This window comes from Mercenaria mercenaria, chromosome 13, assembly GCF_021730395.1.
Source record: "Mercenaria mercenaria strain notata chromosome 13, MADL_Memer_1, whole genome shotgun sequence".
NCBI classification, from domain to species: Eukaryota; Metazoa; Mollusca; class Bivalvia; order Venerida; family Veneridae; genus Mercenaria; species Mercenaria mercenaria.
This window is the reverse complement of record NC_069373.1, coordinates 71,098,160-71,121,614: the sequence shown is the minus strand read 5'-3', so window position 1 is coordinate 71,121,614 and position 23,455 is coordinate 71,098,160. Positions and strand designations below refer to the sequence as shown.

The following is a 23,455-nucleotide window of genomic DNA, read 5'->3' as shown; positions in this document are numbered from 1 at the left end:
GTTTATTCTGCGGACCGCTTTCTGAAATGCGGCAGTATGAGGATACTTGACTTCAGTTGACTTGCATTTCACTGCATACTATTCAACACCCCTTTTTCTTTTCGTTTTGTTAAAGCAAATGCATGGATGTCTTGTGGAAAGTGAAAATCTAGAAACAGTCTCAAAATGGACCTGACTGAGAAGCTGAATTTTATATGAAACAAGGAACAGTTTTTTTATTGGTATATAGCCTTATTTCATATAAAATCCACTTACTTGATAACGGTTTTTCGACGCTACAATAAAAATGAGAATGAAAAAGGGTTGTTTAACTTTTATATAAGAAAACTACACTTCATTAAATACAACCCGCTGAATTTACTCCTTTTCGCTGCTTTTAATGCATAAAATTCTTACGCCGCGAGTCTTACCTAACATACGAGTATGATAGGAACATGTTCGATAAAATGCTACACATACATACTGAAACGTAGTAGAGTAAAGAAAACACGATGTTATTGAGAAGGAAGCGAGATTATGACCATATATATTTGGACTACTTAAGACTAATCCTGCGGAGGCTTACATTTGATTCGGTAGACAAAGGCTTATGGTTAGAGACCATGGCCATATCATATGGCGCTTACGGCCTTCCATAAATCTAATCACATTTTTTCAAGAACTATATCTTAGTTCAACCAAAATATCGGACGAAAAACATACGAATAGTGATACTTTATTTAAGTAATTTCGTTTGAATGAGACAATCCCCTGTTTACATTGTTGGCATGACGGAAGAAATTCGTTATGTAGCAAATATTTTCAAAATGTATACTAAAATGCTGTAAATGCAGTAAAAAAAATAAATTTTGAAAAAAAAAATCACTTCTTGGGTTTGTTCACATGACTGAACAATCAGAACGGACAAACATTACCTTATTCTCAATTGTACGAAGTAATTTCCATTTAGTTTTTTTTTTTTTGATTTGATGAACTCTAACCTTGTTTACATTTCTTGAAAATCTCCTTGAAAATGCTATAAAAATGTCAAGTATAGGTCCACAATGAAGAAAAACAGAAACCATGAAAATGCTGTTTTAACCAATCAGAACAGACAAATATTACCTTATTCTCAATTGTACGAAGTAATTTCCATTTAGTTTTTTTTGATTTGGTGAACTCTAACCTTGTTTACATTTCTTGAAAATCTTGAAAATGCTATAGAAATTTCACGCATAGGTCCACAATGAAGAAAAACAGAAACCATGAAATTGCTATTTTAACTGGGAAAAAACTTGATGAGGATTTTTAGTTTCCTCCATTATCCGGAATCGCTCTTGATTACCTATTTAGTACTTTTATACCTCCTTGAAAATAATATAAATGGCTGTCAACTTAATCAGATATCAATATTTACTAGGTCCCTTTGCTTCGAATTTAAGCCCAGAGTCGAGGCATATTTAGTCACTGTTTGCAGTCCAAATTGGCTTACCAGCAATAACACAGTCATACTTCATACTTCCGACCGACCAGAATAAGAAGTTGTCGGCAATCTGCACAAGGGATATCTTGGTTTTGCACCTGCTTTCCGAACAACGATGTAGAAACACTGTTATCAACCTCTGTTTTAGTACCAATGATTTCCGATCCCTCATTATATCCGTCAACGTATTTTCCCACGAAAGACTTCTAAAAGGCAATCATAGATCGTTGGATCCTCCGCCCGACCCGCTGTATAAAAACTCAGTTCCGTTATCCGGCGGGCAAGTCATTCTTTCCCATCGCATGTAGGTATGACTAACTAAAATCTATCTCATTTCATTTTGGACACCAAGTTTGGCCAGATATGAAGTAATGAAACGGGATCAAAGGACAATGAAACATGTTTTTGTGAATTAAAAAAAAAGTCAGCCTCGGGAATTTCACGGATTTTTGGTTTTTGGTTTTCTCTTACGGCTGAATTTTCCATAGTACTACCACATGAACTTGATTTACATTCAGAAAATAAAATAGAACCATGTATCTTCCGAAAATTACACCCGACATGTAAAATATGACCGAAACACTCAAATGTTTGGAGCTTGTTTTAGATTGCTTTCTTGCAAGCGTATAGCCAATTAATATCAATTAGCCAGTCGTAGTTTGTCCAAATAGGCTTGCGGAGTGAGCCGATGGTTTTGTGGTATATTTAGTACTATATTAAGTGTTCAAAGGTACTCGTATTTAAAGAATAAATCTAAATCAGACTGTTTCCAAAAGTACTTTTTCCGGGATGTTTTATACGTTGTTCATTGAGGCAGCGCTTTATTTACTGGACATTTTCCTTTCCTAAAAATGATCGCACATATATTCAAACCGGCGACTACATTAAAGTTCGAAACTACTCAGACATGGAACATATTCAAAAAGCAGTTAAAGGCGTTCGCTAGAGTTTCTGTATATACATACGAGATGGGCGATTTTTACCCCGATAACAAAAATATGCAATTAAAGTTCCCCGCAAAAATGCCGATTTCAATATTTTTATTTATTATTATTTATTTGGGTTTTACGGCGCACCAACACAGTATAGGTTATATGGCGCCAAACAGGACTACAAATTTTGATTTCACATCTCATTTACATCGAAATAAAAACATGAGGTATGGAATCAAAATTTGCATACCTGCTGGAATCACCGAGTTACAGGGCAGACAACTCTTTTTTCAATACTGGCCTCGTGTTCACAAAACATTTTCAGTCACAGCTGAGTTTGATAATGAAACTTTGTTTGTCATTTATATCTAAATAGAATGTTTAAAACTAAATTTTAAGTTTTATATCTCTCCCCTGATGAAGAATTTGTGATTAGTCATTCTAATATCAAATTTCGTTGACCTTCAATTAACTTAATGTGCACTTTTCACTTTTTACTTTATGTTAATTTCGTAAGGGTTATCATATTTTCCAATCATGAAATACGGACATGGGCAAAAAAATTTCAAAATGACTTTTTGTCATTTTTTTCTCAGAAAACATTATCATTGTAATAACTTTAAGTGTATACGGCTCAAATGGACCCATACTGTATCCTAGATACGTAACTTCCGCATGTGGACTGCATATACTGAATGACTTTTCAAGGAACGTATATGGTTCTTGGAAATGAATTTGAATGATTGTTTCAGTTGGCCAACTGCTTAATTTTGTAGAATAAACCGTTAGGATACGACGTTGTTTAAGGGGATTTCTAGTTCAGTTACTGAAGCATTTGGGCGACTGCATATATATATATATATATAGTCGTTACATTCGTACACGAGTGAGTTTTGCCACGGGTGCCAGATGGTGGATCATTACTCGAGCTATGCTCGGACAATAGTATTTTTTTTCTTTTATGTACTTTGTAAAGTTGATATTTTTGTTAATTAATCTCAGTAAATTATTTGCTTTTGCTGTTATGTCATTTATGTGTTTCTTTCCTTTCAGAAGAGTTCTTCAAATGGAAGAACAAGCTTTATGTGACACAAGGGTATAGTAAAGCGCCTGTTGTTTTGAGAGCTTTGTTATGGAGTTTTTAATAGTAAAGGATTGTAGTTTACTTTCGAGTAACCCTCAATATTTGAAATTTGTCTGGATCGAACTCTGTCTACTGACCAGTCCTTCTTCCAAGCTACTAGGTGATGAAGATCAATTCATAGGGATAGCTATGTCATATTGGGGGCAATTATCCGTCAAATAGACAAAGGCGTCATCTGCAAATAATCTACATGTACTCTGATGTAGTCAGGGAAGTCATTGATACAAGGCAGGAAAAGATAATGGCTAAAGACTGAGCTTTGTGGAACTCCCGAGAGAAACAGATAATGCATCTGGTATGCAGTCACCAGTCACCACCCTTTGAGGTAATTTCTTCTGGGTAGACTCCGAATGTATTGAGTTTGTGTAATGATTTATGGTGGCCAGCCTTGTCAAAAGCCCCACCAAGTCCATTATTACATATTGTAAGTTTTGTTGGCCATTCTCAAAATTACTGAAGATGACTTGAAACTGATACTGTTCAGACACAGTGAGGAAAACTATGGTGGCATATTTCTGCCACAAGAAAGCTAGGTAGCTATCATGATAATATTCTAAACTTTCCATGAAAGATGTGCATTTTGCAAAATATTACAGCAATAAGTAATATTTTCTAGATATTTCTTTATTTCCTGAAAATATTTAAGCACAAAATTTCACCTTAATGCTCAAAACTGCAATGGGATATCTAAGCAGCTATCATGATAATATTCTAAACTTTCCAACAAACTTTTTTGTACATTTTTCTGAACGCCATTGCAATAAATTATATTTTCTAAACATGCCTTTTATTTTTAGGAAACTGAAGGCTATCGAGATAAACTTTTATGAAAAAGTCAGAATTATCAAGATAATTTCTGAAAGTATCAATACATTTATGTAGCTAAAAGATGGCAAGTGTGAGCACTTACCCAAAACGTATCGAGATAATTATGTAAATTATCGAAATAATATTTCTGGGCAAACTTTCGACTACCAAGATAATCTTTTCAGCAAATTTAATTTTATAAACATATAATACTTTAAGTATGACAACAGCTACCAAACCATCTTCTGGCAGAAATATGCCACCATAGAAAACACTAATAAGAAACAAACAGAAATATTGGAAAGAGTTTATTTTATCACAGATTTGGCGGCAACAAGTGTGAAGAAAACATGTAGTTACCATGGTTACATACAGCGGTGGTTAGTTACCATAGCACCAACCAATCAGTGACAAGTATCACAAGTCATGTGATATGGACGGAATCATAACTCGACTATTCTTGTCAAATATTGACCATTTAAAATCTAGTGTCACATGAAACAGACTTTGTAATCTCAAAAGTACTGAACGTCCCATGTCACACAAGCACTGAATTTTTATGTCAAATTTAGTTTTCTTTATACTTAAAAAAACTATGATGTTACATGTGAATGTCATAACGCTTCTTTTTTTTCCAGACTTTAGACATGGACACTTAGAATACCAGTATTTCAGTTATGTAACAGACGGCAACTAAATGGTCAACATTTGACATCCATCACTGACGATCTACATAAAATATTTCATATATCCTTTATAAATTTCATAAATAAACACAAAACCAATTAACTGGCAATTAAATATTGACAGTTAACAAGACATAAGCCAATAAGGAAGTTTTTACAATCCAAATCATTTTTTTCAAATGCAATGGTATAACAATCAATATTATACAATTTTTGAAAATATAAATAGATGTTTATCAAAAGTATTCTTCATTATAATAATAACCAGGATATAACCTTTTTATAGAAGCAAAAAACAAACCTTAGCCAATAATTTAATCAGATGTACTGTGAACTTTCATTGCCACCAAATTTCCTGGTCTGGACCAAAAAAGCTGTTTTGTGGGAATTTGAATATTCAAATTTGAAAGAGAAAATAATTGGCATCCTGATTCTTTATTACAATTTTGTAAATTGAAGAAACCACAAAGATCATCAAAAATTAGCCCTCCATAGATAATAATGATTGTACAATATAAATCTCCATCTCAATATTTTGAATTAGCAGTGCACAACCTAAATACAATGCTTCTTTTCCCCAGATTAGTCGTAATTCGAGGATTGAGTGCAAAAGAGGACTAAATGCATATAAACGAAGAAGCACATAGACTGCTTCCAACCCTGGTTATTGCAAGTGTATTTCAATATGACAATACATCATAAACATCATTAACATATCATAAAATCATACTAAAAATAAAGCAACAAACAGGTGAAGCACAGAAATCTTAACTAAGATCAAGGCAGAAATTATCTTACTTTATAAATGATAAACTGAAATCAAATTCCTTCATATGTGAAAAGTCCAAAGGTCTGACAAAAAAGATATACAAAAAACTGCTTGAAAATCACATTATATTTCCTCATCTATTGTAATATATTGTCTGAACTGGTAACAAAAGGTGAAAAATTTAACACGAAAAGGGAATCAGATTCTTTGTACTGACAAAAACGATTGTGATTTGTATATAGTTAACACTGTTTTGTTTTTTTGTGATGGCGTTCAGTTAATATAACCAGTTTTCTTGTCTGGTTTGCTCTCTGCAAGTTACAAACAACTGCCCCACATTAATTGGAAGTGGAGGATAAACAAGTTCAGACATACAGTGAAACACTGCAAGCTTGAATAACACTGGCTCGGGTACAAGGGCTCACTTGACTTTATTTTTTTTTGCTAATCCCCTTGTGATGCCAAGCCATCAGTATTTTTCTATATTGCCTTCTGTCAATTTGTCAAAGAGAACATTTCTTTTAACAGGAGATTAAACTTGCAACCTCTTGATTCAGTCTTGTAATCTACTGAGAGAGCTGACAAGGCAGGCTTACACAAGAAAAAGTAAATGTTTATCATTACAAAAATTTACACAATTTTCTATTGCATAAATAAGTACAGATGTAAACAAACAAAACTAGCACAATAGTTGGCAGGCAGGGAAAGACGAAAAAACAGACAGCAGAAATATACAACAGGTAATGTAAAAATAGGAATTTGTGTAAAAAATGCAACAATACATATAAAGCAAAAATAAAGCTATACCGGTAATTCACTAAATATATTCCTACAGTACAAATATATAGATACATGTATAACAAATATAATTTAGGACAAGCTGAATTTTTTTATCACAGACAGGTAATATTATTTTGACATGATTAACGCAGTAGTCTCCCTTCCATTGACGTCATTAACGCAGTAGTCTCCCTTCCATGTAATGATAAATTAGACTGTCTTTAAAGAACCTTGCTTTACCCAGAATTACTTCTTCTCACCATTTTTTTCATTTTTTTTTAAAGCATAAATTTTTAATGAATACTTAATCTCAACAAGTCAAAAAGTTGAATATTTTCTACAACAAAAATTAAGAAGTTTTCCAAATCTTCCTACACTGATAGTCAGAATAAAGAATCAAAAATAACTTTTCAAAGAATAAGATTGTAAAACTTTAACCAGCTCTAAAAATTTAGGACCTGTTTGTAAATAGGTATGATTCTGCCAAAGAAAGAATTATCATCTACACTTTCTTAACAACAGGTTATTCAAATATTTGAAATCTACTGTATTGTTTTTTATCAAACTGATTTGTAGACATGAAACAAATATTTACTCTTTGGCCTTTATAAAGATTAAGCAAAACAACAACAAAAACAAATTATAAACTTCTCGACAGGTACAATGACATAAAATTGATTAACAGTTGTTACAAAACAGTAAATTACAATGAAATAAGAATTAATCGATGTTTTACGATAAAAAACAGATTGTTTTCTTCTATTGGACAATGTTTTTTCTATTGGTTAACGGACAACATTTTCATCCATCTGACAATGTTTATCACAAATAAAACTTAACAGTAACATAACTAAATACTGGTACAAAACTAAAATTGTGTTGTCTTAATAGCCAAAGCTGTATCATAGGTATTGCCAGATTTCAAAAATTTACATGCACATGATGAGGTTGTTTTAAGTAATTTGCTATTATAATACATATTGAACATTCAGGGATGTCTGCCACAGCTTTTACTAGTTCAAATATTTGTTATGCACATGCATAGCATGCTCAAAAACCATGCCATAGAATATATTTTTGAAAAATGTTTAAAACAATGAGGAAATGTTTAATATATAAGCAAAACTTACAAACTATCCGCAACTACAAAACATGAAAAAAAAAATTCTTTCAGTATAACCATGAGTTCGCCAGCTTGTATAAAGACATGAATAAAGGGTAGCACTGTTTTTGACATTTGAACTTCCCATGCACTAGCTGTTTATCTATGCGTCCTTGAAGTGCTAACCAAACTAGGTCAACTCGGCCCTAAACCAATGTAAATGTATATACATTTAATCGTATTAAAACAGTTTTACATTGAAAAAATAATTCATCTTCTTTTTAGCAGTCTACACAACTGGAATATGCGACCACATCTTTGTACGTCCCAGGTTGAAATCTCCCTCTCCCACTGTAGACACCTGTTTCTTGTACTCTACGAGGGCGTGCATGCTCAGAGGTTGCCAGCTGCTTGTGTATGTATTTATTCCCAGGCTGCGTGTTGGTAAAGGTGCCGAATATCGTAACATGGAACCTACAACAGTCGGTATATATTAGTACAATTTCGTATCTAAGTAAAACTATATTAGATTTATATCTTTCTGTCTTTTTAGTGTCTTGTTATATAAAACACCACACAGGTATCACCATGAATTACTAAATCTGCATTAAAAGGTAAAGAAAATATAAAATAGCTTACAATTTCTGACAGAAGCCAGGACCCTTCCAAACTGTCTTGTGTTTGTTCATACCTTACTTAACCATTTACAAGTGGAGTAAAATCCCGTTTCTGGCAATGACAGGAACATTAAATAGCATCAAATAATACCAATAACAAAATGGCTTTCACTGATGAAAGAATAAAACCCTGACACTACTCAAAGAGGGGCTAGAGATAAAAAGTCTAAAACTTTTATCATTTTGCCACGAAGGCCCATAAAGAACTTTTGATATCAAACATACAAGATTGAAAATTTTAATTTGCACAAGTTCCATGATTTTGTCTGAAGTAGGATGTATTGCACTACTTTATTATACTCACTTGGTTTTGAAATATCTGGCGTTGCAGAAATCATTCCACCCAGTGCCGAATATGATTTTGGAACGTCACCCTGGTATGGTCGAGGAATGTCTTTATTTTCTCTCTCACCCTTGTATTTCTCGGAAAATGTTCCTTTTACTGTTGTATCTTTCTCGGATAGGAATAAATATTTCTGTTTCTGTTGTGGTTTATGTTTCCTTGACAACATGTATACCATATCATCATCTAGTGATTGCGTGACCTGTAGTGGTTTTGTCTCTCCCTCATAGTCATCCTCTTCCTGAATTGTGTTTTCATGTGCAACAAGATCTTTTGTTTTCAGCCATCGAACATAATCTGCTACTGTGCTGTCCTGTTTTAAACAATTGCAATTATAAAAAAAAATGAAATATTAATGAATTTTATCCGGTCATTAATTACATTTCCATTTACTTTATACTAATCCATTTTGAAGTGCTTCCCTAAAATTTGGATGGCATAAGAATAAGGTCGTAACCCCTAATAAAACACCAAATATGAAAGTCTTGAAAATATGTCCACTTCATGTTAATGATGTATACCAGCTTTCATTTAATTTTCAGACAGACAGTTCAAACATAATTTGCCTCCTGAGTTTTTGAAACAGGTGCATAAAAAAATTTCTGATGTTATTAAAAGTACAATAAGCCGATAACAAGAGGACCATGATGGTCCTGAATCGCTCACCTCTTCCCACATGATCCAGTTTTGAGTATGACGTCGTTTTTTCTATTATTTGACATAGTGACCTAGTTTTTGAGCTCATGTGACCCAGTTTTGAACTTGACCTAGATATTATCAAGATAAAAATCCTGACAAATTTTCATGAAGATCCATTGAAAAATATGGTCTCTAGAGAGGTCACAAGGTTTTTCTATTATTTGACCTATTGACCTAGTTTTTTAAGGCACATGACCCGGTTTCAGACTTGACCTAGATATCATCAAGGTGAACATTCTGACCAATTTTCATGAAGATCCATTCAAGGGTATGGCCATTAGAGAGGTCACAAGGTTTTTCTATTTCAGGACCTACTGACCTAGATTTTGATCGCAGTTGACCCAGTTTCAAACTTGACCTAGATATCATCAAGATAAACATTCAGACCAACTTTCATACAGATCCCATGAAAAATATGGCCTCTAGAGAGGTCACAACGTTTTTTCATTATTTGACCTACTGACCTACTTTTTGAAGGCACATGACCCACTTTCAAACTTGACCTAGATATCATCAAGATGAACATTCTGACCAATTTTTATGGAGATCCTTTCACAAGTATGGCCTCTAGAGAGGTCACAAGGTTTTTCTATTTTTAGACCTACTGACCTAGTTTTTGACCGCACATGACCCTGTTTCAAAATTGACCTAGATATCATCAAGATGAACATTCAGACCAACTTTCATGAAGATCCATTGAAAAATATGGCCTTTAGAGAGGTCACAAGGTTTTTCTATTATTTGACCTACTGACCTAGTTTTTGAGGGCACGTGACCCACTTTCGAACTTGACCTAGATATCATCAAGATGAACATTCAGACCAACTTTCATACAGATCCAATGGAAAATATGGCCTCTAGAGAGGTCACAAGGTTTTTCTATTATTTGACCTACTGACCTAGTTTTTGACGGCAAGTGACCCACTTTCAAACCTGACTTAGATATCATCAAGGTGAACATTCTGACCAATTTTCATGAAGATTTCATGAAATATATGGCCTCTAGAGAGGTCACAAGGTTTTTCTATTTTTAGACCTACTGACCTAGTTTTTGACCACACGTGACCCAGTTTCAAACTTGACCTAGATATCATCAAGATGAACATTCAGGCCAACTTTCATACAGATCCCATGAAAAATATGGCCTTTAGAGAGGTCACAATGTTTTTCTATTATTTGACCTACTGACCTAGTTTTTGAAGGCACGTGACCCAGTTTTGAACTTGACCTAGATATCATCAAGGTGAACGTTCTGACCAATTTTCATGAAGATCTTGTGAAATATATGGCCTCTAGAAAGGTCACAAGGTTTTTCTATTTTTAGACCTACTGACCTAGTTTTTGACCGCACGTGACCCAGTTTCGAACTTGACCTAGATATCATCAAGATGAACATTCAGACCAACTTTCATACAGATCCCATGAAAAATATGGCCTTTAGAGAGGTCACAAGGTTTTTCAATTATTTGACCTACTGACCTAGTTTTTGATGGCATGTGACCCAGTTTCGAACTTGCCCTAGATATCATCAAGATGAACGTTCTGACCAATTTTCATGAAGATCTTGTGATATATATGGCCTCTAGAGAGGTCACAAGGTTTTTCTATTTTTAGACCTACTGACCTAGTTTTTAAAGGCATGTGACCCAGTTTTGAACTTGACCTAGATATCATCAAGGTGAACATTCTGACCAATTTTCATGAAGATCCATTGAAAATTATGGCCTCTAGAGAGGTCACAAGGTTTTTCCATTTTTAGACCTACTGACCTAGTTTTTGACGGCACGTGACCCAGTTTAGAACTTGACCTAGAATTTACCAAGATGAACATTCTGACCCATTTTCATAAAGATCCCATGAAAAATGTGACCTCTAGAGATGTCACAAGCAAAAGTTTACGGACACACGGACGACGGATGCTGCGCGATCACAAAAGCTCACCTCGTCACTTTGTGACAGGTGAGCTAAAAATAAATGAATTCAAAGTACAGCTATAGGATTTTCTTTCAGTTAAGATTTGACGACATTAATACCAGTAATCTAAATCTGTCTGGAAAACTGGATATGCAAGAGTAACTTCCCTTATGACTAACACCGAGCATTGGCCCGCTTAGCTCAGTAGGGAGAGCGTTGGTCTACGGATCACGGAGTCGCGTGTTCGATCCCCGGGCGGGGCGTATGTTCTTCGTGACGATTTGATAAAAGACAGTGTGTCTGAAATCATTTGTCCTCCACCTCTGATAATTCATGTGGGGAAGCTGGCAGTTACTTGCGGAGAACAGGTTTGTACAGGTACAGAATCCAGGAACACTGGTTAGGTTAACTGCCTGCCGTTACATGACTGAAATACTGTTGAAAAATGGTGTTAAACCCAAAACAAACAAACAAACACTGAGCATTGTTCCAATCGTAAGTAAATCTGCATATCGAGGGTTTAATGCGAATGTCTAAGTGCATATAAATAAAGAAGCACTTAGATTTCTTTTGCATTCACCCCAAGATACGTAACTGAAAACTTCCTGCCCTCTCCTCCCCCCCTTCCCCCAACCATAAACATTCACTGAAAACTTTTTAATCAACTGATAACCCTTAACCCTTATCATGCTGGACACAAGTGATTCTGCCTTTACGACCAGTGTAGATCATGATCAGCCTGTGCGGATGCAGTCCAATCATTATCTGCATTGTTCGCAATACAGTCGATATCTTTTCGGTAAGCACCCTGTTAACAGTTAATGGTACTGTCCAAACTGGAAGATGGACAAGTTCATTATAGGAATTTAGCAGGGTAAGGGTTAAATTTCTTAGCAGATATACTTACAGAATAAAAGTCATCTTGCCAAGATGGAAGATACTGGTCAATTCCCTCACATCTCTCATGGAACTCTGGTAATGGGTTGTTAAAAGTCAGCACCTCTGTCCGGTCCTGGTTTGACACAGAAGCCCGATACATCAAATCTGACTTGTGCCGCATCTTTCGAACTCGTTGCACTCTCCGGTTATCTAATAGCCTTGGCATTTCCGGGAGCTGTAATTTGATAAGTTTCTTTTTTCAACATCTAAACATAAATCCTTCTCAGTAAGGTTAGTTTGGAAACATGCTGTCATTTCCCATAGAGTTCTGATTAAATAGAGTGAAAGAAATCTAAAAATAACGACAGAAAAATCAATCGGAGGAAATGAGAGTTAAGAAATGATACTTCAAAACAGAAAATAAGGAAGTTACTAAACTTGTACTTAAAAATTAACAGCATACCCAGTATTAGTTTGAAGAATCTAATTGTTTTATTAAAACTAAGGAAAAAGGAAAATAAGGTAAAATTTGCCTGAAAAGTATATTTTTACTACCGGTATGATGCAATTTGAAGTCGCAAAACTAAAAACTGGTTAGAGTTTGTTTTGTTTGTCATTTTAAGTCTCTAATAGCCTGAACAGAACGAAGGTTCATTGTGCAGGGTTAACACATGTTTCTTCGTGTTATAATATCTGCTGAAAGCTGAGGGGTTGGTTGGTGCCAAACCCTAACAGGGTGTGTGCACTAACAGTATCCCAATGGATTCTGCAGATGTAATAGCATAAAGCAACCATGTAGTAACGCTATTCTAGCATAAAACATGTAGAAATTTAATTAGATAAAGATTAAGCCAATAAGCGTTCATTTCCTTTTAGACTTGTTTTAATTATGCATTATAGTGCCACTATTCCTTTCTGTTCTGCCATGGAATGTGCACAAATAAAACATTGTATATACTCTTTGTTAGCATACGTTTACTTTCCGGCTGAAGTACCTCTGGAAAATGATAATTACATCAGTTTTATGCTAGAAATTTGATTTTATTCTTATGTTTGAGGACAGGATAATCATAAAAGGTTAAAAAGGCATTTTTACTAACATCGTCCTCTGTGCAGAACATTCGCCGTACTGGAATACGACTTTTCTTCAGAGACTGGCGAGCAAATGAACCGTACGCTTCCTGCAAAACATAACTCAATATAGAAGGAAGAAAAGAGAAATAACAGAGGAACTAAAATCTAGTCTAAGTGAGTTGGTTAAGATAGCACGTATCAAATAATTATTGCTATTTTTGTGATTTCCAGGGAAAAACTTGATTTAATTTCCCAATTTTTTCTATGCACACGGTGCTTTCCTGGCTTGTTCTTCTACTCTAAGAGTGAAAATTCTTTACGGAACACTTCATAGTTTAATAAAATTATAATCAAGAATCAATCAATGGTATATGATACAAGCACTTTCTAGAAATATGTAGAAGCACATTCTATCTGATGGAAATACCCAGAATTTACACATGCCAGGTAAGTTATACAGAAGTGTATCGAAACTGTTAGTAAGTGTATCAGTATAGAACTGATAAAAATCTTACTATTTTTGGTTTCGGGTTTATCCCGATACCAAAGTTAAAGTGTATTTCTGACAATCATAGCATCTTTATTTCATTCCGAATCACATCCAAAGGATGTTCATGTGCTACACAAAATAGTTCCCATTCATGAACAATGCGGATGAATTATCAATGAACAAGCAGTTCTTATTCACTGTTCACAGTTCAACCTGTAACCACTCACACTGACCATTTAGGTTATATAAGATCTATCAATGATAAGGCATTCCAGCTCAGGGTTACATCACAAGCTGGGTCAGGCAGAGTTCATCTCAGATATGAGGCACATTAAACTTGTATTTGTTTCTCATTCATGTATATTCATAGACTGACATTTAAACAGAAAATAAATCTACTAAAAACCTGCAACCATCAGACATTTCAAGGCTTTGATTCGTTTAGGTAAGTGGCTGTTTTCTCTTCTGCACTTTTTTTAGAAATCTAACACAATTTACAAATAGAAACTAATATGCATATGAAATAGACATATATGTCAATTAGTGATATCTGGATACTTTTCTGTTATTTTGCACTTAGAGACAGTTGAAAATTATAAAGATAGACTAGTTCATGGTATTTCATATTTTTACATATGAAATACAGTGCAAGTATGAAGTACTAGTATAACAATTTAACGTAGTTGTCAAATCTAACATCCTTGTTCATTATACTTGTACCATAGATGGGATAATTCTACATGTGTGTCACTTACTTAGTAATCTGACAGCCATATTTTAATTGTAAAAAATTCATGCTTTCAGAAATAATACTTCTTAATTATATATTCAGTAGTGTTTTGAATTCTGATATGCATGTTTGCAAAAATAAAAACATAAACTAACATTATCATTGTTGTTAAACAAAGGGTACATGCAAATAAACATAAATTTGCAAGGTATCTACCTTTTTTTTTGTAGAACATTATTGCACATATCTCCAAGACAACCATACTGTATTAAGGGAAAACCTTCCAATTGATGACTGCAGATTGCTTTATTTCTGAAGCTTGTCTGACACAAAAAACTAGTGCCATATATAGTCTAATACTCAATATATAACTTTAATCATCTGAAATTGGTTTCTGAGAAAATAAATAAATAAAACTTTCTAAATATAACTGAATCAGAAAATAAAGAATCTACAGTTGGAAGACTTGCTAAATCATTTTTTTTTTTAGTCTGCGATTCTACTTTTGTTAAGCTATTCAACTAGAGTACAATTTGAGCGGCTACAGCAAAAAGTTCTATATCTAATATTAACCCTTAGCCTGCTGCAGGCGAATTTAACAGCCTTTGCAAACAGCTTGGAACCAGATCAGACGCCGATTAAATCGGCGTCTGATCAGGTTCCAAACTGTTTGCTACTCTGACAATATTTCTTCCAATTTTGGAGCAAATTGAATGAACTTTTCAATTTTAGCAGACAACATTTCCAGCAGACGACAATTTATCTAGCATGCTAAAGGTTAATAAATGAAGCAACAATTTATTTTGCATTAATGATACTACAGCTCTGGTATCTCGAATTACAAGGGGAATACGAGATAACAGAAATTTGACTTAAAACAATATTTTGTCAACGTGTTTTCAAGGCAGGACTTGACAACATATTTGGGATAGTGGGAATTTTTATATAAGCAAGTTAAAGTTAACAAGTTTCAAAGTTCTGCATTTTGTTTTATTTAATTGTCACTGAAAGAAAATGTTAAGTTCTCTGTTATTTGTCACTTCTTTGGATATTTTGTTTTGTATGGCAGTCAATTAACCTCAATGTTCATAGATTTCTTACATGTATTAAACTATTCTCTGCAAGTAACTTACAACTTCCCCACAATCATAAATCATAGATGTAAATTTGAGCCGTGCCATGAGAAAATCAACATAGTGGGTTTGCAACCAGCATGGATCCAGACCAGCCTGCGCATCCGCGCAGCCTGGTCAGGATCCATGCTGTTCGCTAACAGTTTCTCCAATTCCAATAGGCTTTAAAAGTGAAAAGCATGGATCCTGACCAGACTGCGCAGGCTGGTCTGGATCCATGCTGGTCGCAAATCCACTATGTTGGTTTTCTCATGGCACGGCTCTAACGGTTTCAGTTATCAATGAAGAACACAAGCCTCGTCCTAGACTGTTTTATGCTCTATACCTACTAACTCAAATGGGCCACACTGGATTGTTTTAGTGAAATGGTACGATATTCTAAATAGAGAAAACTATAAACCACCAGTGCAATTGGTTTCTATAAACTGAAGACATTTTCAAGAAAGTATTTTAAATTGCAGATTTTGTCTTTTCTCTGCGCCAAATTCAGGGGTTACCATTTATCTATTTCAACCGAGCATCTAGCAGTTTCGTTTAGCGTACAGATCAAATTAAAACTGGTTTCATGTTCAGTATGGAAATTTATTTCTACTTAATAAAATATCATATAAATGTAAATTTAAAGGCACTTCTCTTCTTTGATCTTATTCTGCTAGACAAACTGCTTGTTTTATAAGCACTTTTGAGAACTCCAAAGTGGTAAAACCTTTTATATTTACTGTCATTAAAATATCTATTACGTAACTAAATATAACTAAAAAAAGACATCTGAAAAGAAATGCAACAGTCATAACATAATCTCAGTGCGAACTTACTGTATATGCTTCTACGTTTTATACAGTTACGTTAGTTTTGTGCTGAAGTGACAAAATTCAATCCTTCTTGGTATTACTAGAATTTTGTAGAAAATTGTAAAACCGGGAACCTTCGTCAGGGATTTATTTTCACTGTATTCGCTAACTGTCCGTATTCGCAAAAATAAATACATAAAGTGCTATTGTTGTTTTAAAAAGTCTCATGTGTTTCACAAGTTTACCATAAAATATTATTGAGAATATTCTACCCCACCCATCAATTCCTTGTATAAAATTAGCAGAATTGTAGCCTTTTTTGAAAATGTGATGTACTTTACAATAACCACTACTTTTTCAGTACACGGACACAATGTGTAGGATGATCCTTTTCTCTGAAATCATTGAATTTGAAGATGGCATTAAATTGTGTGTTCATTAAATAGTGTGGTTTTTGCCAAAAGGACAATAATTCTTCCATTTAAAATTTTATACTAACAAAAATGGGAATTTCATTTGTTTGTTGGAATTTAATTTTTTCAGTTTGCAACAACCACAAAATCAATGAAAAAGTTGATCTCTATGAATAATGTTTTCACAGTATGTAAAAAAATAGCTTCTTCTATATACAGAAAGGTTCTGACATTGTACTACAGATAATCTCCCTCCAATTATGCATGCATAGCTGCATTTTATTCAGAACAAGGAAAGAAAAACATGGACAGCTAATAAGTACAAACTTAAGGTGAAGTATCTTTTACCACAGAGGCCCAACCATTTTGACTTTTGACATAGTTTGCCTTGTACACAACAACCTCTCAAATCTATCCTTAAATGCTAGGCAATAGATGCAGGCATCAGATAGGAAGGCACTTAACTGTTCTTTAACCTTTACCCTGCTAAATTTCTAAAATGGACCAGCCCATCATTCGATTTGGGCAGTACCACTTATTATTCAAAGGGTGTTGACTGAAAATTTACTAACTGAATAGCAAACTGGCATCACTTGCCGCCAGCAGGCTAAAGGTTAACTATTTGACAGCTCACTTAAACCAGCCCGATGGGATTCAAACCTTTCGTTTACAGGGGATGCCTTAACCACTGGGCTAAAATATGTGCATTGGTAGGTATTACCAGGTACTAGTGTTTTTTTCATGGAAACCCATGGAAACATTTTGTTTCACGTGCCAGGTTTTACTGCATTTGTGTAAGTCTGCTTATCTTGCTATTTCCCCTGGCATATACTAATGTTTTATAGTCAGATGATACCTTTAATTCTTCTGGGATAATGTTATCTTCTTTCAGAAGTCTTTGGTTGGAGTCGTACCTCAATGTCTGCCAAAGAGCTTCGGCACCTGCTCGACCTGAAGACAAAGGTCAAATAAAAACATGATGATGTCATGATAGAGTACTATGTCACATAAAAACATGATGATACAACTAAACATGCTTAATGGCGTGCAAAAACATGACATGATGTTACAGCAATTCCTGAACTACCAACATGATCATGTTACATTTGACATTAATGGCAAACAAATGAAAGAAAATGACTCATTAAGGTATAATATGACATAATATAGGAACATGATCATGTTTCAAAGCATGTTTATGTTGTATAAAACAAGATAATGTCCAGTTACGGTAAAATATGACATAGAGGAACATGATCATGCTATAAAACATGTTAATGTCATAAAAACAAGATAATGTCAGATTAGAGCTATTATGTCAAACATGTACAAGGTTGTAAAGCAAAATATGGTAATTTCATAACTATTCAAACATAAAGTTCTGACACCAAAACAGGAAAATGTCTCCAATATTGTATTGTAAGGACATATTTTGCTTGCTATATACTTATAAGAATTAAAATTGAGCCACGCCATGAGCATCCATGCAGTCTGGTCAGGATCCATGCTGTTCGCTTTTAAAGCCTACTGCAATTAGATTAGAGAAACTGTTAGCGAACAGCATGGATCCTGACCAGACTGCGCGGATACACAGGCTGGTCTTGATTCATGCTTGTCGCAAACCCACTATGTTGATTTTCTCATGGTGTGGCTCAAATATTATTTTTGTGCATTTAGATGGGTATAAACCATGCTAGGCCTTCTTGCAAAGCCATTACTCTCATTAGCGATTCTTGGATGACTTGTGAGAAGTCCTAATGTGGTTTATACCGCTCTAAACACACAATATATAACATTCAACCCTTACATCTACATTAATTTTGTACAGTTGTTTACTACACACATAATTTATTTTCTTTCTATAAGTATCAGAAAATTAAAATGAATGTCAGGCGATCGATCATTCTTTTCAACATCTAAATAGAGCAGCCAGAAAGACCTGCCCTCCTTAAATTGCAATTCATGCTTTGATGATAATAGTTTCTGATCTTTATTTAAAACATTCGTAAACACAGTAAAAACATCACATATTTGTGTCAATTCAATTTTTTGAGTGTCAGAAAAATAAGTTTTAGCTGTAATTTCATGCTTTTTAAAAAAAATTTAAGTATTTTTTACCAATGACATTTTGTTTGATGTAAAAATCTCGTGCACAATTTTGCGGAAAGGGCCACAACTCACGATATTACTGCACCAATGCCGTTCTATGAAAATAAGCATGCTTTTCTTTCTATACAAAATCATATAGTGAATGATGAAAATATAAAAACAAAAATTGGGAAATGTCTGTAATTGCATAAAATCTGAATAACAGGGAAGCTCTGGACCCCTTCATCTTAATTAATTCTCTGAATTAATGACATAAAAGATCACATCTGTTGAATCATGCATTCATTATTTCCTCCCTCTTCATTCTATCGAAAATTATGACGTTCACTTTGTATGAAACGCACAAGAAAAGGCACCAAAATTACGATAACGCTGCTAAGTGATAACATATTTGCTCCTACTGTGTGATATGATGCCCAAATATAGCCAGGGAGAATGTTTCTTAGATGACATCGCAGTTTTTCTATCTGGTGAATCGAATAGCTGTTGTTTATTTTTCATGACCTCCAAATACAAATGAATTAATTTCTTAAACAAATTCATAACTTGGTGTTTTTATGGGAACACAAATATGTTGATTTCAAATATAAGTTAAAAGTATAGTTTCAGTTTTGTAGATTTTTTTAAGGGTTGAAAAATCCATGAAAATTTATACAGAGCAAAAAACAATGATTTCACGGTACCAAGATATCTGAAATATCATTTTTTCATGTGTGTGTGTGTGTGTGTGTGTGGGGGGGGGGGGGGGGGGGGGGGTTAACGTCCCACTGACACAATTATAGGTCATATGAAGACTTTCCAGCTTTGATTTGATGGTGGAGGAAGAGACCAGGCGTCTCTACGGGCATTATTTCATCATAGGCAAGCACCTGGGTAGAACCACCACCCTTCTGTAAGCCAGCTTGATGGCCTCCTCTTAAAGAATTCAATGCCCCAATAAAGGTTCAAACCCACATCACTGAAGGGCAAGTGATCTGAAGTCAGCAACCTTAACCATTCAGCCAGAGACCCCTGGCTGTATTTTTGAAAACCTGGCAGAAACAAGTTATCTGAAATATATTTTTTTACCACAAACATAGCATTTCCTGTATTTCTGAAAAAACTTGCATGTCAGTTCTAGAGTAAAAACTTTTTCTCCTGCATTTTAAATGTGGTACTTCATTTTACCATCAGCAAAAATAGCCAAGCTGATACACAATAATTACTGGAATTTTGCTGCATGTTCATAAGAAAAAATTTTGTTCTTTATTTGTTGGCATTTCATTCTTTGTTCTCTTAGATGAATGTACTACTTAAAAAAATAAATGAAATTTTCGCAGATCTAGCTTTTTGCGTCTCCTAAAATTTAGTTACCTGAAAAGTAACATACAAGATTATGGCAAAACAGCAAAGATATATGAAAGTCTTCTGTACTGAATATATATTATTTCATCTCTTCAAAGCCAAAAAATCTAAAATACATGTTTATAATGATACCTAAGTCTCTATTTCTAGATTTCAATGGCATTTTATCAACATTAAAGTTAAAGGAATACCGTATGGACACAGTCATGGATGATTTTTTTAAAAGAACGTCTTTGAAAAATTAAGATTTTAATTAAATAAAAAGAAGTATATAAAATCTGCTTAAATTTAGTTTTTGTGTGTGTGTGTGTTTTTTTTTTAATGAAATGTTTATCCTGTGCATCAATCAATCAAACCTATGTTTCAGAAGATCTTCTCAGGGAGGTAACTTGGCACTTTGCAATCCTGCCTGATTGGATTTAATAAGCATCTAGAAAACCTTTTTTTTTTGTTTTACATTTTGTTACTTCAAAAAGTAACAATGCAGAAAAGAAAAATTCCAAATGAAAAAATTCCAGATATTTATTTGGTGCCATATTATTTTTACCCAAGAGTTAATTTTGCAGCATTTTCTTATGTTTCCAGACATCATCTCTAGGAAATCTACCCAAACAATTCACCCAATTTTCTGCTTGCAGAAGAATGGCCTGTAAAATCAAACTCTAAACCCTGGCTCTGCTTACACAGTTATCACTGTAAAAAAAATCTTGACTATAAAAAACAAGGAAAACACACAAACAAATATAAATAAAATATTAAATTTGGGTTGATCCAGTTAACAACAGAAGGGGAATAACACACATGCAACCAGACGCCATGCTGAAACAGAAATGGTACCATGTCCCTGGGGATGAGGGAGTGTTGTAATACTTGTGTCCCCTGGGGGTAGGGATGACAGCTTAAAGCTTTGTTGAATTATTAAAACAATTTTAAGTACTCTATAAAATTAACCACCTTTCTTATTCAGAAAGACAGAAGCGAAAAAATGTCATGAAAGGTACCAACAGCTTGATTAAAATTGATGCCTTTCTCAACAATGAAGCAAATAAGCATTAAGTTTTAAAGGAATAAATCAGAAAATCTCAGTTTTAAATTCCTAGAAAATTTTCAGGAGTAATGAAATGGTAAGTTTTTACACACTTTCAGAATATTTTATATTTTTTCTAATGACAATCTAATTATTAACAAGTAACAAAGTCCTAAGCTTTAAAGTAACAGTTTTATATTACCATAGATACCCATGTATAATGCACACCCCCGATTTTGGCCCAAAATCCTGGGGAAAAAACATTTTTGGTCAATTTTGAGGTGGATGGAAAACGAAAGAAGAGTTTACATCGACACCGGTAATAAATTTTATTTCCGCGGCGGAGGGCAGCATCGGTCTTGCGGTACTATTGATTTTTGTTTTCTCGAAAATAAAACTAGTAAAATATTGTTTAATTTGTTGTTTTACCTTTTTAATTAACTATTTTGAATAAATAAACATAGTTAAAGATAATTCTCGATCTTTAATAAGTATCATAATTTTTGTGATTTATTAACATTTCTTTCATCAAAATACTTTTAAATTTATATGAAATTCATTTTGTTTGAAAGAAAAATAAACCATTCGATCTTTTACGGAACGTAACGGCAATCTTAGATTTTAGTAGTTTCCCTTTACCAAAATGGCGAACATCGTTAACAAACTTGTTTTGAAGTTGGAAAATTGTCTATACCTGTGTATTATGTGCACCCACGATTCGGGGGTGGTCCCGAGGGTAAAAAAACTGCGCATTATACATGGGTATCTACGGTAATGATAATTTTAGCCTCTGCTTAATTATACAATCAAGCGTGCCTTTTTATCCTATTTTTAAAGCCAGATCATTGCTAAAAGCAAACATTTTGTAGTTTGAGAGATTCATTATAAAACATTCATTTTTTATCGATTAAGTTTTATCTAGGCAATGATTGCTAATAACAGAAGAAAGTATTAATATTTACTGTCATTTTTTTTTAGTCAGATGAAATATGATATAGCAAGATAAAAAAAGTTTCTATATTGAGGGATTTGAGCAAAGCAGACCAAAATCCTCCTTTGTTTTTATGCACTTAGAACATTTTCGCTCTTTCCCCTTGAAATATGTAGTCATTTTTTCTCAAAACAGTCTGAATTTTTGAGCTATATTTTCACCATAAATATCTATAGATAACTATTTCTGCTCTTGAGATAGCACTTTACACATAAAGAATAATTCTTTGACAGATTTCATTTCAAAAATGGAAAAAAAATGTCTGGCATGCCTTAAGATATTTGTTTTGCAAGATGCTTTCTGTTTTCTAAGAGCTGAACATCTATAAGTAAAAAAAACAACTGTTTTATGCATGAATATATCCAAGTTGAGAAAATTCTGTGCATTTTTTTTAACAGAATGCTTGGTTATATCATTTTTTAAGGTAATTTTCCATGAAATTTTCAATTCTAATGGTTTCTTTTGAAACTATTTCTTTGCGTTTAATTTCATTTCGATTCCCATGTTCCAGATTAAAAATCTGCCCCAAAGCCTTGTGTTTCATCAATGAAAAGTTTTAAGAACAGTTGCATAGCAAAAAACGTTGCCACAGTGACATAATTTTCTAAATAATTACCACTGGGAATTCTAAAACTTCGGTGTTAGTGACAATTTTTTCTGCTACATGTATTTTAAAGAACATCCGTTACACTGGTTTGTTCAATTATGCCAATGTGAGTCATGCTATACATAGAGAGAATAATTATCCAGTTACTAGTTCATCCACAGAAAATTCAAGAATAAGCAGAATAGCTGAAAAATTGTCTCATCTACATCTTCAGCAATCACCTGTATTACCCAGTCACTTGCATTAAGCAGCCAGTCAGTTAAACTTCCTAAATTGACTTCTTGTTCTTATTTCAACTTGTCTTAACCTTTACCATGCTAGCATGGACACCATTGATTCTGCCTATGCGACCAGTGTAGATCAAGATCAGCCTGCACATCCGTGCAGTCTGACCATGGTCTGCACTGTTTGTTATTTAGTCAGTAAACTTGCAGTAAACACCCCTTCAAATGATAAATGGTACTGCCAAAAGTCGAAGATAGACAAGTTCATTATAGAAATTTGGCATGGTAAGGGTTAAGTAACACCCCTTCAAATGATAAATGGTACTGC

General features: G+C 33.9%; 1 protein-coding gene across 1 annotated transcript in view; it reads right to left on the bottom strand.

Annotated features, from left to right (window-relative positions):
- Positions 1 to 4,638: 4,638 nt before the first annotated feature.
- Positions 4,639 to 23,455, bottom strand: part of LOC123529037 (uncharacterized) — a 171,238-nt gene continuing 152,421 nt past the window's right edge. The window contains exons 9-13 of the mRNA XM_053520973.1: positions 17,682 to 17,776; positions 13,295 to 13,375; positions 12,223 to 12,429; positions 8,664 to 9,015; positions 4,639 to 8,156 (exon numbers count right to left, since the gene is read on the bottom strand). Coding sequence (XP_053376948.1) covers positions 7,972 to 8,156; positions 8,664 to 9,015; positions 12,223 to 12,429; positions 13,295 to 13,375; positions 17,682 to 17,776 — 920 coding nt within the window. The 3' untranslated portion in view covers positions 4,639 to 7,971. The remainder of the gene's footprint in view (positions 8,157 to 8,663; positions 9,016 to 12,222; positions 12,430 to 13,294; positions 13,376 to 17,681; positions 17,777 to 23,455) is intronic.